Source organism: Nesoenas mayeri, assembly GCF_963082525.1.
Source record: "Nesoenas mayeri genome assembly, chromosome: 25".
Lineage (NCBI taxonomy): Eukaryota > Metazoa > Chordata > Aves > Columbiformes > Columbidae > Nesoenas > Nesoenas mayeri.
The window spans coordinates 4,253,430-4,270,897 of NC_137549.1; the positions used below are offsets into that span (position 1 = coordinate 4,253,430).

At 61.0% G+C, this 17,468-nt stretch overlaps 2 protein-coding genes across 3 annotated transcripts; both read right to left on the minus strand.

Annotated features, from left to right (window-relative positions):
* Positions 1–562: 562 nt before the first annotated feature.
* On the minus strand, positions 563–6,766 carry ABHD17A (abhydrolase domain containing 17A, depalmitoylase). Its single transcript, XM_080359120.1, has 5 exons — positions 6,652–6,766; positions 4,383–4,859; positions 2,977–3,171; positions 2,520–2,699; positions 563–1,629 (listed from the first exon to the last, which is right to left on the minus strand). The coding sequence occupies exons 2-5, from the start codon at positions 4,694–4,696 to the stop codon at positions 1,404–1,406; spliced, it is 915 nt and encodes a 304-aa protein (XP_080215246.1). The 5' UTR covers positions 4,697–4,859; positions 6,652–6,766; the 3' UTR covers positions 563–1,403.
* A 1,106-nt stretch (positions 6,767–7,872) lies between these two features.
* Positions 7,873–17,020, minus strand: LOC308049603 (AN1-type zinc finger protein 5-like). Of its 2 annotated transcripts, XR_013923313.1 has the most exons (8): positions 16,884–17,020; positions 16,250–16,505; positions 15,005–15,178; positions 13,844–13,937; positions 13,029–13,147; positions 11,045–11,155; positions 8,725–10,281; positions 7,873–8,587 (listed from the first exon to the last, which is right to left on the minus strand). XR_013923313.1 is itself a non-coding variant. In XM_080359345.1 (7 exons), the coding sequence occupies exons 3-7, from the start codon at positions 15,153–15,155 to the stop codon at positions 10,133–10,135; spliced, it is 624 nt and encodes a 207-aa protein (XP_080215471.1). In that variant the 5' UTR covers positions 15,156–15,178; positions 16,250–16,505; positions 16,884–17,020; the 3' UTR covers positions 7,873–10,132. The 2 variants fall into 2 exon arrangements, 1 of the variants encoding a protein (XP_080215471.1); XM_080359345.1 differs by having other exon boundaries at positions 7,873–10,281.
* Positions 17,021–17,468: the final 448 nt, after the last annotated feature.

Genomic DNA, 17,468 nt, shown 5'->3' on the forward strand with positions numbered 1-17,468 from the left:
GATAAAGGCTCTAAAATCACCCAGGATTTCGGGGGAGGGCTGGGGGGATGCTCAGGGAGAGGCCAGACATCAAACGCCCCCCAGAAAATGGGGAGAACACCCAGAGCCCTCACACCCAAATCCTCCCAAGGATGGGTCCCCGCTCCCCAGCCGGAGCACCTGGGGGGAGGTGAGGGGTGTGTGGGAAGCAGGGGGTCCCGTGCCCCCACCTCGGCTCCCCCATGGCCCCCAGCCCCAAACAATAGGCGCGTTGGAGAGTTCTGAGTGTGGGGCCACAGTCAGACCCCAGCAGGAGGCCCCCGAGCCCTCCCCGGAGCCGCCTAAGGAGATTATCGCTCCTCACATGAGCCACCGGGCCCCACAGCCTCGCGCCAGGGAGGAGGCGACACAAGGGTGACAGGGACACAGAGCGGGGACCAGCGCCTGGGAGCCCCACGAGGGTCCCCACAGGCCTGGGAAGGGGCAGTGGGGGCTTTGACCCTCCGTTCGGGAGGGACAGACCTTTGCAGCCGTGTCCCCGGGGGGCCAACAGCTTCTTCCCCATGTGCTGGCGCCGCGGCTGCCCCGTCCCCGAGGGCGACAAGCGCTGGGGACCCAGCCAAGCGCAGCTCAGCTGAGGAGACAGACGCCACCAGGGCTGGGGCTGGTCCCCCAGGGCTGGGCGACAGGGACAGGGCACACACGGGCAAAACGTTCAACCGCTGCTCTTTATTGGGTGCTCGGCTTCCTCGCCCTGTGTCCCGAGCGAGCGGCACGGAGGACGTTTCCAGGGGTGACCTGAACACGGAGGCTCTGAGGAGGCCGAGCAGGGTCGGGCTGGGGGTGGGACGGGGGCAGCTCCTCCGCGTATCCCCAAACTCCCCTTGGGGACGCGGCTCCGCCTGAGCCACGGGACAACCCCCAGGCACCCGCGGCCGCCAGAGCCGCTCCCGGGAAAGCTCCATGCGGAGCAGGAACCGCCACCTCTGTCCTGCCCCACAGCGCTGCCGGGGGGGGGGCGGACCCCCAGCCCCCTCCAACTCGCCTTATTGCTGTAGTCAGAGCAGCTGGGGGGAATTCCGGGCTTCGCTGGTTTAGGAGAGGGGACGAGGGCACGTCCGAAGCCAAGGATTCACCATCAAGAGGGTGGGCTCTCGTCTTTCTGGGGAGGGGGGAAGGAGGGAGCTGCCATCTCTCGCCAGCCCGGCCGGTGGTGCCGGCAGCGCCGGGGCCGACACCGCGATCGGGGGGGGACAGTTGTGCCATGCCCAAGAGGAAACGCACCGGTCGCTCCACGGCCTCCTGCCCTCTGCTGAGCCTGGGGCTGAGGCTGCACAAACTCGCTGCACCTCCAGCAGCAGAGACCGGGGAGAGACACCGGGAGAAGCACAGAGGTGAGCGGAAAGCCCCTGCCCGGCCCCCTGCTAGTTGCGTTGGCTGGCCAGCTCCTGGGAGATGAACTTCCGAAGGCGCTCGAGGTACTGGCTGTAGAGTTCAATGTCATTGTGCCCGGCCCCGTCCACCCACAGCGGCTCCACAGCCTTGGGGCAGCGTTCGAAGAGCGCCAGGCCGTGGGAGAAGTCGATGACTTCGTCCTCCGTGCCGTGGATGATGAGGACAGGAGAGGTGATTTTGGAGATCTTCTCGATGCTGCCAAGAAGGTGGGTGGGGGAGAGAGGAGAGGGAGGGGTGAGTATAGGGACTGAGGCACCCCCGTTCCTCCTGCCCCCCGAAGCACAGCCCCTCGGGGAGAGGGACTGGGAATGCTCTTTGATCACAGCAGAGCTTGGGGACAGGGAGCTTCGCCAAGGACGAGCTCCAGGACAACACCTCCCCCAGCGTGACAGACGAGGACCAGCCAGTGGTGACAATGGCCCCGGGGAACCCTGGCAGGACAGTGTGAGCTCAGGCCCTCCCTGAGCCGGGATCAGCTGGGCCGGGCTTTGAGGAGTGGAAGCTTGGCTGTTCTCAGCCCGGCCCCAAAGGCCGCGCGAGGCCATCGGGACACAGAGCGTGGGCTGGTGGCTCCCAGCCACAGCTTCCGCCTCGGGGACCGTCCCTGGGGACTGTCCCTCAGGTCCCACCGGCCTGGCTGCAAGGAACAGGCGAAGCAAGAGCTTGTCCCCATCAGCGCTGCCCCTGCCCTCTGCAGAGGGGGAAAGAAGCCCAATAAATTTCCCTCTGGGGAAAGAGGGATCCCAGGGGTGCCCTGAGAAGGGGCCGGTGGCACAGCCCCAAAGCTAACGGCACACTGGGTCAGGATGGCCAGGAGGTGACACCACCAGGGGACATGGGGTGCACACATGGCACAGACCTCAGGAGGGGACACGGTGACCCCGGGGGGATTTATGATTCCCCAGAGGGGACCAAACGCAAGGCAGGAGGATGCAGATGGGCACGTTTAAGCCTGTCATGGGCAACAGGTCTAGTTGTCCCCACAACCCCTCTTCATGGCCAGGGCTGGCGTCCAGGACAGGGCTGAGCTGGCACTGTCCCTGCAGAGCCAAGCCCTGTCCCCGCTCCCTTCTCAGGCCACTCACTTGGGGAAGGCATCGAACCAGTAGGTCTTCTTGGTCTCGGGGAAGGCGACTCTCATGCCGGAGGTGAGCGGGGAGTGGAGCACGATGGCAGCGCACTCGTAGCGGGAGGCCAGGTCAACCGTGGGCACTGTGCCGATGCTTTGTCCATATAAAATAATGTTCTCGGGGCTGATCCCGTACCTGGGGAAGGAGAAGGCAGCTCAGCACCCAAGCACCAGCGCCACATCGCCCAGTGGGGTCACCCTGCTCTGGCCATAGTGGGGGAACAGCCCAACCAGCAGCACAGCTTGTGCCAGCGTCCCCAAGCGGGTCACACCCCGCGGCTCCCCTGGGTCACCCTGCTCCTCCTGCAGCCGCTTCCCGGCCGCCCCTTCCCGTTCCGAGCGGCCCCGGGTTCCCTCTCTGGATATTTCCTGTTTGCTGAGGTTTTCCTGGACCTCCCTCCCGCCCCGCTCACCGCGTCCGCAGCGCCTGCCACGCGGCGTCAATGTCGGAGTAGAGGTTCCTCTCCGAGGGCTTGCCCGTGCTCACGCCGTAGCCCGAGTAGTCGTAGGAGAAGATGTTGCAGTTGATGCGGGTGCCCAGCCCGATGTAGAAGCTGCTCATCTGCCCCAGGTCCACGGCATTGCCGTGCGAGAAGAGCACCGTGTACCTGCAGCACCGGGAGATGGGCACGGTGGGTTCACGGGGACTCGGCCGCGGTGCCACTGCGGTTCCCAGCCCTGCCGGTGGCTCGGGGACCGCTGTGCCAGGGCAGGGCAGACAACCCTCTGGCCACCTCCCCGCGACACCCCGGTGCAACCCCAGGGACAACTAGACCCCCGTCGCCACCCGGGCCGGGGGCTCGCGCCCAGCAGATACGGGCAGCCCAAAGGCTGGATGATTCTGTTCGAGTTTTTTAGTCTATTTTTGGTAAAAAGCTCAGGATTTGGGGCTGTTTGCCCAATGGGGATTTTAAGTAAGAATTCTGACAGCGGGTTTTTTTCTCCCCTGAGTCTGGCAAGACACCAGACGCTGGGAGAGAAGTGAATTGTGGGAGTGACAAGGCACAAGAAATTTCCACCATAAGGGGAAAAACAATGTTAATCATAAAAATTAACACTAATAGCGCATCGATGCAAGCTTGGCTCTATTCTGCCGGAGGGAGGGAGGAGCGACATGAACCCCCACACCGTGTCACCAGCTCAGGGAACAGCCGCCCAGTCCCCTCCTGTCCCCACAGTGTCCCTGCGCACCCAGACACAGGTTGGGGTCTCTGTCCCACACCCCAGCGCCCTCCTCCCATTTCCCAGTTTATGGACCCACAGCAGCGACCAGCAGTGGGTTGTGCCTAAACTCCCCCTGGCTTTCACTCCCATCGCTCTTGAGGAATCAAATACACCAGGAAATAACATTAGATTTGCAGACCGAGTTCATCGCGGGTGTCTTCTGGCCAGCACAGGGCCATCCCCATGGTCACCACGGGACCGGGGACAAGGACAAGCGGCCGGCACAGAGCCCTGGTGCTCACCAAGAGCCTCGCACAGATGTTTGTTTCACAACTGGGACATTACATCCTGGTGTGACATTGGGGGGATCTGTGGGACAGCCAGGAGAATCCCCACATCCCCACAGCCTTCGGCTTTGTCTCTGCTCCCTATTTAACCCGGTTCCCGGCTGCAGCCACAAGGCAGACCGGTCCTGGGAGCCGAGCTCGCCGCCCCATGGGATCCCTCCAAACCCCGCGGCACAGCCGCGGCTGCAGCGAGCGCCAGGTCAGGCTGGGACAGGGAGGTGGCACTCGGCTGAGGGAGGGGAGGGGAGGGGACAGGACGGCACCGCGGCCGCCAGCGCAGCAGGAGGGTCCACCCGCAGGCAACTCACCTGGCGCCGGGCACACAGCGGACGTACATGCAGCCGACACGGTTCCCTCGGCTGCTTTTGGTGACGAACACCTCGATGTTGTCCAGCTCCCGCTGGGAGTACTGGAAATCCGCCCGGTCCTTCAAGTGCAGCTTCCAGCGGCCCGCAGCACCGCCGCGCAGGGAGCTGGTGCTGGTGCTGCCCACGGGCTCCGGCTCGGGCACCACGGCGTAGGTGGGCTCCGGCGGCAGGAAGGCCAGCTTGGCGGCGATGCGGCTGGGGCAGGGCGGGCAGCAGAAGAGGCAGCAGAGCTGGCTGACGGACAGCCCGTTCATGACGGCGGCGAGGCGGAACGCGGCCGTGCCCGGAGCGAGGGAGGATCCCAGCGGCACAGAGGCCTGTCCTCAGCCGGCCCTCGGCGTGGCCGCTGCCGGCAGTTCACCGCGGGCCGGCGCTGGGGCGGCCGCCATCCGTCCGGCTGCGGGCAGCAGCGGGGACCTGCGGGCAGGTCAGAGCTCTTCACAGACGCCCCCGACACGTGTGACCCACGGCTGGGGACAAACGCACCCCCCAGCACCCCAGAACACGCACCTCAACCCCTGCGCCAAGGGGAGCATCATCCCCTTCCAACACACACCCCCCCGGCTCGCAGCCTCTGCACCCCCCAGAAACCAGCCCCCTTCAGCACTTCCCACGCACCCCCACGCCGCACAGCGCAGCCCCCGTGCCGGCCCACGCCAGGGAGGTGAGGACACGGGCGCAGAACCACACACACAACAGCCTCATGGTGGGGGTACAAAGGCCACAGCCCCCCAGAAGCCCCCAATGCCGGCACGGGTGTATGGTGGGAGCGCCGAGCCCAGAAGAAAAAGGGGAGGGGGAGAGAAAGGGGGTAAAAAAAGCAAGTATTTTCTGCAAGTTTGGGCACAGGCTCGCTGAGGAATGTCAGCCAGCCCACACCCCCAGGAATGCGCTGCATCTGCCTCCAAGGGCTGGGAAAGGGGAGGAAAGGGTGGAGGGGGAGAGGCCGCCCGCCCCGCTGGGAGGGGAAGGCAGGCACCGAATCGTGCCCAAATATTCAGCAGAAGGGATGCCCGTGCCCCGGCCCCACCGCAGGCCCTGGCGCTGGGTTTGGGTCTGAGGGCTGAATTTGGGTGCCCTGCAGGCTGGTGACCACCCACAGCGGTGCCAGGGCCGGCGCCGCACCCAGCGGCCTCGTCCTGCCCCGGGTTTGTCACCCCACGCGCCGGCGAGACCGCACGCACCGCGCTGGACCAGGGCGAACGGCGGCCACGCCGGCACCGGCACGTCGGGGCCTGGGGCTGGGCAGGCAGGGGACGGCAGGGGCCCATGGCACAGGCGCCACGGGTCACGCTTGCCCCGTGTGTCACACCTGCCGCACGTGTCACGGCTTGTCCCGTGGGTCACAGCTCACCCCGCGTGCCACGCTTGCCCCACGGGTCATGGCTCACCACATGTGTCACCCGGCCCCGGCTGGGACACGCACCCCGCGGGCAGCACCCACACCTGCCCTCACCCCACACCAGGTGTGGGGACCAAACCCCCCACCACACAAACACCCACCCACAGCCAGAGCGTGGGACCCACCCTGCACCCACTCGCTGACCCTGTGGGACCCCCCCACACCCAAAGGACCAGTGTCGCCCCCTCCCCGCCTGGCACAGGACCCCCCACCCCACACACACTGATCGCGAGGGGCACCCCCACACTGGTGTGGGGAGGCCCCATGCATGCTGACCAGCGTGGGCCCCCCACGGGGGCCCATGTGGGACCCCCCCTCCACACACCCCCCGATCCATGTGGGACTCCCAGTGGGTGCCCCCGTTCCCCCCCACACACACTGACCCATGTGGGATCCCCACACTGACCAGTGGGTGCCCCCACACACACACACACTGCGTGGGCCCCGCCACCAGCGTGGGCGCCCCCAGTGACTGCTGTGGGAAGCCCCACTCCCACTGACCCGTGTAGGGCCTCCAGCACACACACACACACACACACACACACACACACACACACACACACATAGTGCGCCCCCCCTCCGTGGGCCTCCCCACACACACTCGGACCGGCTCCTTCCCCCCACGGGCCCGTGTGTTCCCCCCGCACACCGACCCGTGTGGGCCGCCCCATGCGCCCCCCGCCCCGCGACCAGTGGGACCTTCCTTACTCACCGGCGTGGGCGCCCCCCCCCCGTCACTCGCCCCCCCAGCACCCACGAGTGTGTCTCTCTCCTCCCGGCAGGGACAGCCCCGTGTCCCCCCCGTACCTGGACATGCTCGGCCGGGCCGGGTCCCCCGCGCTCGGGATGCCGAAGGGACGGAGCAGCCGCTGCGGCCTCCGGGGCGGGGGCGGCGCTACACGGCGGCCCCTTGAGCCCGCCCCCTCATCTCCAGGAAGTGACGACATCTCCCCGCCCCCCGTTGCCAGGGCAACGGCGCGGCCTGCTCGCCTCATGGCTGCCGGGCGCCGGCGGCGACGGACGGGGGATGAGCCCACGCGTGGCCAGAATATTTCCACCCAAACCCCTAAATCTAGATGCCAAACTCAGCCTGGACCCCCCAAAACAGACACGGGGTGGGGGGGGCGTGGGCCAGCGCCGAGGGCCCGCATGGGACCTAAGGGCACCGTGGGGTCCCACTCCAGCCCTGCAAACACGGGTGGAGAAAGCAGCTCCGCCACCAAGCGGGGAACCTGATCCCCCGGGGCCTGGGGGTGCTAGACGTGGGGCATTGAACAGGCTGCCCAGGGCAGTGCTGGAGTCACCATCCCTGGGGGGCTGGACAGACGGACATGAGGTTCTCAGGACATGGGGCAGGGACCGGGCTGGGGAACGGGTGGACTTGACCTTAAGGGTCTTTTCCAACCAAAATGATCCTGTGTTTCTATCTCCTCAGCAGTTCGTTAAAGGTCTGGTGCTAACAAAGGTCCTCACCCGGTGCTTCAACCACTTTCGATTCAGGGTTTATTCGTCTTGATGAAGGAAAACTGAGGCATGAAGAGATTTAAACTGCCCAAGGAGAGGATCAGGAAGCGAGCGGAGCATCCTCCTCGCAGAGCTCAGCGCTCAAAGGGTTAGCCGCTGCCTTCATAAACATAATTTCCTGGGATTAATATTAAAAATGTTTCTAATGGCTCCCACTTGTTTACTAAATAGCCAGCACAGAGATAAGTTATCAACTGTGGCTATAATTTGCTATTAATCAAATATTCAAATGAGTACTGCAGTTGGCCACAATGGGACACACACATAATTCTCCAGCCTTGGTAATAATTAATCTTTTTCCCCCCTTTTCTTCCCTTCACTTTGGACTCTTGCAAATATCTTTTGGTGTTAAGAGGTCCCCAGAGAGACCTGCCTCTAAATGAGGTGTAAAAATCTAAGCCGCAGGGTGCAGGGACCGGGCTGGGGAATAGTTGCACTCCATGACCTTGAGGGGCTTTTCCAACCAAAATGATTCTATGATTCTATAACGAACTGTCCACAGCATCCAAGCAAACTAGACTGTATTAATATTTACACTTCCGAAGAGAGAAGGAAATAAAAGGGAAAAGGTATGTGATGGAGAAGCAGGTGGCCGCCCTTTCGCCGCGTGGGCTTTCCGTCACATCGTGGGAGCTGCTTCCCCACCCCAGGAGACCACGACCTCCGTGCCAAGGCGAGGGGTGGTCACAACTTCTCAAGGCTTCTCCCCGAGAACAACAGCTCGTGCTCAGCGAAAACCTCCATCGCAAAACCCGACCTTGCCAGGCACATCGGCACCGCGCTTACGGCCCCGGCGCATCCCGGCACTAAAATGTACGTTCACTTGCGTGCTCTGACGTGACACAGAAGGGAAAACCTGAGGAAAAGGCTGGTGAGAGCCAGACTCCCTCTGCTCCGTGCTGGCGGTGGATTTGCATCATGTTGGAGGTCTGAATCCTCCCGGCAACGCGGTACGACGGTTCCTGCCGCAGGGCACGCGGCTTTGGCTGAAATCAGGAAAAGCTAAACCTCCGTAATAATCCCACACAAGCACTGGGACACAACAAGGGTGGAAACTACACGTGGAAGGAGCTGCTGCGATTCTCCCGGCTGCCTGTTTAGCCCCTGCGGCTCCGCTCTCCAATGCCCTTGCACCGAGGGCAACGCTTCCCCGGCGTGGGGCAGCCGAAGTGGGGCAGAGGCCGCTGCTTCTCTCCCAGGATTTCCGTGTTTGTGGGATCTCCGGGAGCCCCGCGGCTGCAGCCGCGCTGCCGGCATTCCCAGGGAGGAGAGGAGAGCCCCGGGGTGAGCACAGACCCTGCGCACTGCAGAGGCGGCTTCTGGCACCCCCAGGAGACCCCACCTGCCTTGTGCCACATGCCTGAGCCCCACATTTTCCTTCCTAACAGCCTCAGAGACTTCCCCGGGGTTTTCCTGCAGTGCTACGGAGCCCGGCACTTGGCTTTCCCTGCACCCAGAGCCCTCCACATGTGCCTCAGAGTCTTCCAGGTGCATTTTGCGGTGCTCGAGTCCTCTGAGCATGTTCAGTACTCTCGAAAGCTCCCCTTTTGCCTTCCCTTGCACCTCAGAGCCCTCCTGAGAACACCACGAGTCCTGCAGGACTCTCCCTTCTCCCCAGGGCTCCCCTGAAAGCCTCAACCTGTGCTTCTGGGCACCCCAGCACCCTCCTTGTGATTTTCTGCACCCTCTGCAATCCTCCACGTACCTTTCCCCCTGCCCCAGGTCCCTGTATCCAGATTGCGGAGCATCTCCTGGGGATCTGGCCCACAGGGAAAAGCAGCGAGGCAGGGGCTTGGGTGGGCTTCCTGGGCCCGTGGGCTCCTTAGGGGAGAAAGCTTCTCACCAAATATCAGGGACAGGAAAGGACACAGAGGTCTGGCGATCTGTGCACAACCCTGATGAGAAGGAAGGGTGTAAGGCAGAAGGCAGGAGCGGAGAGGTGCAGACACCGCGGGGTTACACCAAACCTCGCCTGGGGAGTGCCCAGCGGTTACTCGGGGGACAGTGAATCACGGTAGGGTGCTGCAGAGGTGACCCTGGGGACAGCGAGCCTGGCAGGCAGAGCGGTACCCTCCTAGCGTCCTGACCTGCGGCTGGAGCACATCTACGTCGCTTCAAGCCACAAAATAACTTTACTGTGCTGGTGCTGTGCTGCTTAACTAGACCGGTGCTTCAACAACAGCGTCTCAAAGGGAGGGGAGGGGCGTTGGGGGCGTTAAAACTACAGAATCCCCTTTTCTGCATCTGAGAGCAAACAGCTCTCGGGGGGCAGAGAGCAGCCTTGCTGCCAGGACCCCCCAGCTCCCGGTTTTACACCCGCCGCAAAGGGACGGTGCAGCGGAGGGAACAGAGGCCAGCGGCAGCGCACGGCCTGCAGCAGCAACTCCGGAGCGGTTCACGGACTCGGAGCTGCCGGCGAAGGGAAAGGCTGCGCGGCAGAGCCCTGCTGCCCAAACCGCCCCAGCAGAAGACAAGTCCCAAGGTCTCAACACGGCGTGGCGGGGCAGGATGGTCCTTTTTCCCTTGGGAAGCTGGTGGAGATCAGATCAGCGGAGCTGTGGCTGTTGGACAGGCAGGAAGGGAGGGGAGGAACAACAACTGTCAGCCAAAGGGGTGCGAGGAGTCCCCACGTCCGGGCGCTGGTTTGTGTGTGTGCTGGAGTCCCCATCACACCCCGACGGGGCTGGGAGGAAGAGGAGGACGGCTGGGAGGAAGGAGAGGAGCACCAGGCGACCTGGCTGCAGTTCAAGCTGCTCAACCCCCTTCACAACTTCTGGATCTTCTCAGCGATAACGATGGGGTTTTCCTTACGGATCTTCTCGGCGGCTTCTGCCTTGTAGTCGTAGGGGCAGGCGTGCATGTCAGAGTACCGGTGGATGGCGCAGAACAGGTTCCCGCAGCGGCAGTCGAAGCCTGAAGGGAGGAAGAGCAGAGACAAAGCCGTGTTAGTCCCCGTCCAGCCGGACGGAAAGGCAGCAGGGGCCCCGCTCCTTCCTGCCAGGCCAGGAAGCTCCATGAATGCAGAAAGAGGGTGAGCAGAGGGACTGAGCGGCTGAAGGCAGTCTCGGTGTGGGGGATGACACGGATGGCTCTTTACCATCTTGGCCGCTCCCATGAGCACACGCGCGCTCTGGGCTGCCCCAGCTGTCACCGCAGTGGGAAACGCTCCCAGAGCAGCTGCTCCCTGCGCTCCCCGGGGACGAGGGACATGCCGGGGAGTGCTGAGCGCCAGATTGCTAATCCAGCCCAGGCTGCCCGGCAGCGAGCAGAGCAGGCAGCCTGCGCTGAGCCGAGCCCTCCCGGCGTCACGCAGTGGCATCTGCACTGACCAGCGAGCAGCAAAACCTGCACCTTGTTAAGATCACTTTCGAGCTATTTAGGCTTCAAAATTCATAATTTAGTCACTTCAGTTGGAGACAATGCTGTTCAGAAGTGCTACCGTTATCAACACCCTCTGGGAAACCAAGGCCGGAGAGGGTTCACTGTGGGACAGCAGCTCAGCTCCCCATTGCCTCTTTCCTTTCCCGTCTTTCCAATTACAGGCTGTAAAGGCCACAAACACCTTATTACAAGCCCTCCAAACCCAGGTAGTATCAGAGCACGAGATCTGTTCGCATGGCTGTGACAGCAGAGTATTTGTGGCACAGGCAGGTTCTCCCCGCAGCCCGGGTCTCACCAGTCAGCCCTATCTTCTTCCGGCAAGTGAAACAGCGATTCTTCTTCTGTTTCGGTTTTTCTGAAGCTGTCTTGACTTCAGCTGTGTTCTGGGATATTTCAAGCAGCGCCCCTGAAACAGAGGAAAGAGTTTTGTTACCCTTCTTGATAAACTGAACAGCACAGTTGTTTTATTACAGCAGTTGCTTGAGGCCCTGCCGATTCTGGATTCGTGCAGACATCTGTGTGCACGCTGCCCGGCTGGCACAGCCCAAACTGTGACACTCGCCTTGTTTCACAGAGATCGACACCTCACGCAGCCTTACGTGTTCTGTCTGTCTCAAATTTCTTAAGTCCAAGACTCAGAGACGCAAAGGAAATGTTATGGTTTAGCTAAACCAGATATAAGGTAATGTGATGCCATTTAGCTCCTGCTGAGAAAACGAATTACCTGGCGCTCGCCATAGGTTAAGCAAGTGTCTGGGTAGTCACTGCGGCTTAGCTGACATACAGTAACTCCACTGCACAGCTGAGCCCAGAGTTAATCTTTGCAGGCAAAAAAAACCCTAGTTAACCCCCTGTAAGTACTACTAATTATTTTTGCTGACTCTTACGTAAGTGTCCCTCGTATGTAGGTCTCGGAATGCTTTGTACAGATACTCAGCACTGTCTCTAATCTACAAAAAGGAAAACCAAGCTCGGAAAGTCAGATTGTTAAAGGTCACTGACGCTCAGCAGGATTTCCGACAGTACCTAAGCAGGTTAGAGGAGCTGCAGCTGCAGGCAGACACGTACCTGCAGTGCAGGCTGCGGAGGCAAAGGGGGCAGAGAAAGCTTCCTGGATCTGACTCTGAACAGCTTCCTAAAAATCCCACTATAAGAAGAAAGGGGTGGCTCTTCCAGGCCTCTCTTTCACCAGATAGTCTCTCACTTGCCTGTTGTAAATGGTCTCCTGGGCTGCAAGGTATCACCAAACCCAAAATGCACGTGTATGTGCAGTGATTACAGTCTCTTTTTGGGGTTTTGTTTCAGCTTGGAATGCAAAATGTGTGCTGAACTGCAGGAGGGTGTCTCCGATGCAGCGTCACCTGGTAGCAGCTCCGCTGCAACACACCAGCTCACCCTGTAACTCGTCAACCGCAGGAACGACACCTGTGCTCCTCCATCACTTCACAGAACCCACTTTGCAAGCAAGGCGACAGCATTAGCGCTCCCTCCAAGGGGCAGGTCTGGCTCCTGTCACACAGAGTGACAACAACCAGGCCGGCAGCTGCCCCCGGGCACCCTCACAAACACGGCTCCTCTCTCCCAGGACTCCGCTGGGTGCTGCTTTCCTCCCTCGAGAGCTGGCGGGGACCCGCGGCCAAGAGCCGTGCAGCAGCCCGTGGGACGCGCCGGGCTCGCTGCCATGCGCCAGGATAAGCGTCACGGCAGATGATCCTCCTGCCAGCGAGCGAGGGTGGCAGCTCCGCAGCCCACAGAGCAATCTCTGTTGGCCTGCAGGCAGGCACAGCGTTCCCTCTCCTCCCCGCTTCAGATACACGAACTGCGCTCTGTCTGCAACTGCCTGAAAGGGAGATGTAGCACGGAGGGGTTTGGTCTCCCAAGGAACAAGCGAAAGGACAAGAGGAAAAGGCCTCAAGTTGCACCAGGGGAGGTTCAGATTGAACATTAGGAACAATTTCTTCCCCAAAGCGCTGTGGGGCATTGGAACAGGCTGCCCAGGGCAGTGCTGGAGTCACCATCCCTGCAGGTTTAAAAGGCGCATAGACGAGGTTCTCGGGACCTGGGGCAGTGCTGGGGTGGGTTATGGTTGGACTCCATGATGGTGAGGATCTCTTCCAACCAAAATTATTCTGTGACTCTATGATTCTCCTGCCAGGTGAGCCCTCAGTGCCGGGAGGTGACAACCACCCCCGGAGTCACCAGCCAGTATTGTACTTGCTGCTCAAACCCATTTGTGGGATTGGTGTCATTCAGACTCATGCAAAGGCCAGATCATCTACCTGATGAGGAAGATGCTGATGAAGCTTCTTCAGTCTTGATCGATTCTTCTGTCTCGCCGCCGTTTTCATCTCTGGATATGCTCATGGCCGTCATCTGATGAGTCACAGGGGTCTGCCCACTGGGAGCAAGTGCAACAAACAAAACAGAGAGCAAACACAAATGTTTTCTTTTGATCAGCAGTGATGTGGGAGAGATCTTCAGCCCATAAAGTTAATTTTGTTATACTCAGAGGTAACCCGGGAGTACAACAGGCCAATTCCCCTTGAGATTTGGGATCAACATTCTTCACAGACATAAATGGAACAAATCTCTGATGACCTCAGTTTCCTTTTCCACCCAATTATATCTCAAAGCCAAGTCAACAACCCATCCAAAGAAGCGCAGGGACAGGAAAACAGAGTTATGAGTCAGGACTGTAGAGCTCGAGGCAGCGCTGCCTTCCTTCCTATCAAACGTGACCGAGGTCCCCTGTCCCAGCGCTGCCGCTTCCAGACAGGATTATCGCCAGGTGCTTTCGCTCAGGACTGCATTGAAACCAGTTTAACGCAGCCGGTGACAGACGAGATGCACCAGCTCCAAGAGAACCAGGATACCACTTCACTTACTACAGGTTTTAATTTACAACCGACCCTCCGGTACCTGACTCTACTCACCAGTCATCATCATCTCAGTCTTCTAGACAAGCCAGGCTCACAATCCAGCCCACTTTACAGATCCCCTTGGCCATATGAAGGGTGAGAGCCCACCCTTGTGTCCCAGGGCTGGTTTTTGGCAGGGCTGTAGATCCACCCCAGCCCGCAGCCCCTGCCCCTACCTGGCCTTCGCATCCTCAGGCACGGCGTCTCCTTCGGCACGCTGCCCCGCAACTGCATCCGAAGCCATGGGGCTGCTGCTGGGACCACTGGATGCTACGAAACAAGATCAGAGTCTTGGCAGACTGTTAAAAATATCAGCAAGTTTCTGGGGTGCTCGACAGGCAAGGAGACAGCAGGGCGAGCACATTCAGCAGCCTTTACTCTCCTGCTCCCTATCAGGAGCTGGGCAGCTAAAATCTGACTTCAGTCACCCATGACACCTCCACCATTCTTTGATTCCTCTTCTCTCCCTCAGCACTGCAAGGCAAACTGTGCATCAGCACAGATATTCTCCTATCACTATAAATGAAAGTGCCGCAGTTACTTTGAACCCAACATTACTCCGCAGCCTCTCCAAGGTGTAAGAACCAGATCCTCATCTGCTGAAAGGAACCGGCTTCAACAGAGACATGTTAGTTTATGCCAGCCGAGGTTCTAAGTCAGGGTCTTTAGAAAAACCCTTTGTGTTCCCAATATATATTTTGGGTGGCAAAGTCATTATTACACTCAGGAACAAAACTGGAGAAGACGTCTAGAAGGAATTTCCCAGCAGTATTGCAAAGGCTGTACACGGGGCATCTGCACAAACTCTCAGCAAAAGAAAATCCTGCTAATGATGGCAAAGCGTCCTTTCTGTGCACCGAGCTGCCTCCCAACTCGGGGACGTGTCAGCTCTGTTTAGCTGCAAGAAACAAATCTTTTATTTAATTGCTTTTGATTGTCAGCCCTATTAAAAAAATCATACAAACCCAAAAGGCCAAATTCTTCCCAAATAAAGTTCGTTTCAGGGATCTATCACGGAGCAGGTAATAGCTAAAAATTCAGGGCAGTGTCAGCACAAGTGAAGTTTCACAGTTCCCTGGGAGGTGCTGACCGGGCCGGGGCTGCACAAGCTGCCAGGACTGAGAAGAGAACAACTGACCCCTTCAGAGGGAACAGAAGTGCTCAGCGGTTCCGGCCCTCAGTTTAGAGCCCCAGGTCTGCATGAAAAGGGAAAAACATGAGTTTTCCAGGAGGGAGTAAACCTGCCGGTGGCCAGTGCCAGGACCACGCTCTGTCTCGGTCACTCAACACAGTTGGCACCCGCGGAAGACAAGACTTCTCAGGAAAAAATCCTCTACCTGGGGGACTTATCCGGTCACTGCTCTGCTGCCTCTGCAGGAACTCCTTATAGCAAACGGAGCACATCCCGTTGGTGCGGGGGCTGCCGTAAAATCCGCAGCCCGTGGTACACAGCAGAGGCACCTGCGTCTGGTTCGTCTCCTGAGCCATCCTCGCTGCTCCAAGGCCCCGGGCTACAAACAGGAACAGAAATGGCACAGCTGTTAGGGCCGGAGCGCTCGTTCATTGTACCGCAGCTGACCAGGAAGGAGCACAAAGGATCCCCAGAGTCCGGTTCCTGCACGTGCACAACGCGATCCGCGTCCCTGGAGCAAGGGGTGCTCAGGGCTTGTAAAGCAGCCCTGGGATGCGGGTCCTGGAGCCGTTCTGGGCTCAGCTGCCCAGAGCCGGCCTAGAACACCGACAGAACGGCTCCCGCAGCCCCTCCTCGCACCACAGGGCTCCCTGAGTCCCGGGGAGAGACCTGAACGACCCACTCCAACGTAACAAGAAGTGCGATCGCAGCGCGGCGAGCGACTCCTGTAAACAGCGGAACAAAGAATGCCACTCAAGCAGCCAGCACAATTAGCTACATGTTGTACTTAGCAGTGTTTGTTTTAATTTCAAGCCTGTTTTAGTTTTTTAGTTCTCAGGAAAATGATATAAATGATGCAGAAAGAAGCCCCTAAACCTCAGCTTTGATGCACGTGTATTTCCCAACGTATGCTGGTAGATAAGGGCAACATTAACATAGACTGGAAATAAGAATACGGTTTCTTTCCAACAGTAGGATGCGATTCTGGAACACCTTCCCGGGCAAAACAGCAGGCACGGCGAAACCTACTTTTAAAATTAATCTTAATAATTTCTTTCTGGATCACATGCCGCTGCCTCCAGATCCAGGAACCGGCCCCTTCCAGCACTTACACAGCCAAGCCACGCTGCACCCTTAACCCAGAACCACGAACAATACCCTCCCCGCAACAACAAGCAGGGACTGGGATGCGTGCGGACGCCGCGGCCCCGCTGCGGCGGAGACAGGCGGAGGCGTTCGGGGCCCACGGCGGTGCCCGCAGCTCCAGCGCCCGCACAGCGCCGCGGCGTCGCTCCCCGGAGGCCCCAGCAGCGAGCCCCTTCTCCCAGCATGGCAGACGCACGGAGTGCCCGTGTCCCCCGCTCCGCAGCTGGCTCTGCAGCTTCCCGTCACACTCCTACAAAACTGGCTGAGCCAAGGGAATAGAACAACAGGAATAAGCAATAATTACCCTCCCAGGAGCGCTCCTGCAGGATGAAGTGGATCAGCTCTGGTTTACTCCTCCTTGTCCGCAGCTGGGCGATACAAATCGCTCCCGGGTGCCCTTGCAGAGCTCAGGCCGGCGCTCCCATCCCCAGGCCGGGAATCCTGCCCAGCCCGACCGCTCCTGCGCCCGCAGCCGCCCCTGCGCGGGTGGGACCCGGCGGCGGATCCCGCACGGGAACCACGCACGGAGCTGCGGGAGCTGCTTCGAATTCTGAGCGTCCCTGGAGGGAGAGGGCGAAGACCGCGGTGACGGGGCGAGCTCGGCTCTCCCTCGGCCGCCAGCCCGGGGACCGCGAGCCAGCTGAAATGGAGAACCGGGGGGAACCGACCCGCTCCCCCTCCCGCCGCTCTGCCCCCGCACCCGGCGCCGGCAACCCCCCGGCCAGGGAAAGTGCCGGCCCCGCCGCCCCCGGTCGAGCTGCCCCGGCCGCTTCCCGGTCGTAGGCCGCGTCTCCCCGTGCCCCCCCCCCCCCCCCCGCCCCGCCGCGGCCGGGCCCCGCGCCCCGCTCCCCGCCCGCGGTGGAAATCGAGGCCGAGGCTTTGCGGCCTGCGCGGCGGCGGGCGGGCCGGGCCGCTGGGCCGCGCCGGGCCCCACTCACCGGCGGCGGAGGCGGCCGGCGGGCCGGGCCGGGCCGGGCCGGCCGCCGGGAGCTCAGGCTGGCGGCGAGCAGGGCGGGCTGCCGGGAAACATGGCGGGTGCTGCCGGCGGGACCGCGGCCCCCGAGCGCCCTCCCCCGGGGAGGGCCCGGCCGGGCGGGTCGGGGCCGCCGCCCGCGGCCGCTGGTGGGGGGGCCGTTGTGGGGCTGGGGTACAGCTGAGCACGGCTATAGGGGAGGGGGCTGACACCCCCCGCCATAGGGGCTGGGGTGTAGGTGAGCTCTGGCTATAGGGGTGGGGTTGTAAACCCCCTTGACTGTAGAGGAAGGGGCTGAGACCCCCTTGGCTATAGGTTCTGGGGTATAGGTGTGGGTATATCTGTGATTCACCTGGCTGTACAGGCAGGGTATAGGTGTGCCCTGACTGTAGCTAGGGGGGCTGAGACCCCCTGTGTGTCAACCAGACTCCACTACAGGGAGGGGATCTGGGAGCCCCCGCTATAGGGGCTGGGACACCGACCCGGGCTATAGGACCTTCCCGCCTGCTACAGGGGCTGAGACACTGGCGGGACTCCAGCTATAGGGCAG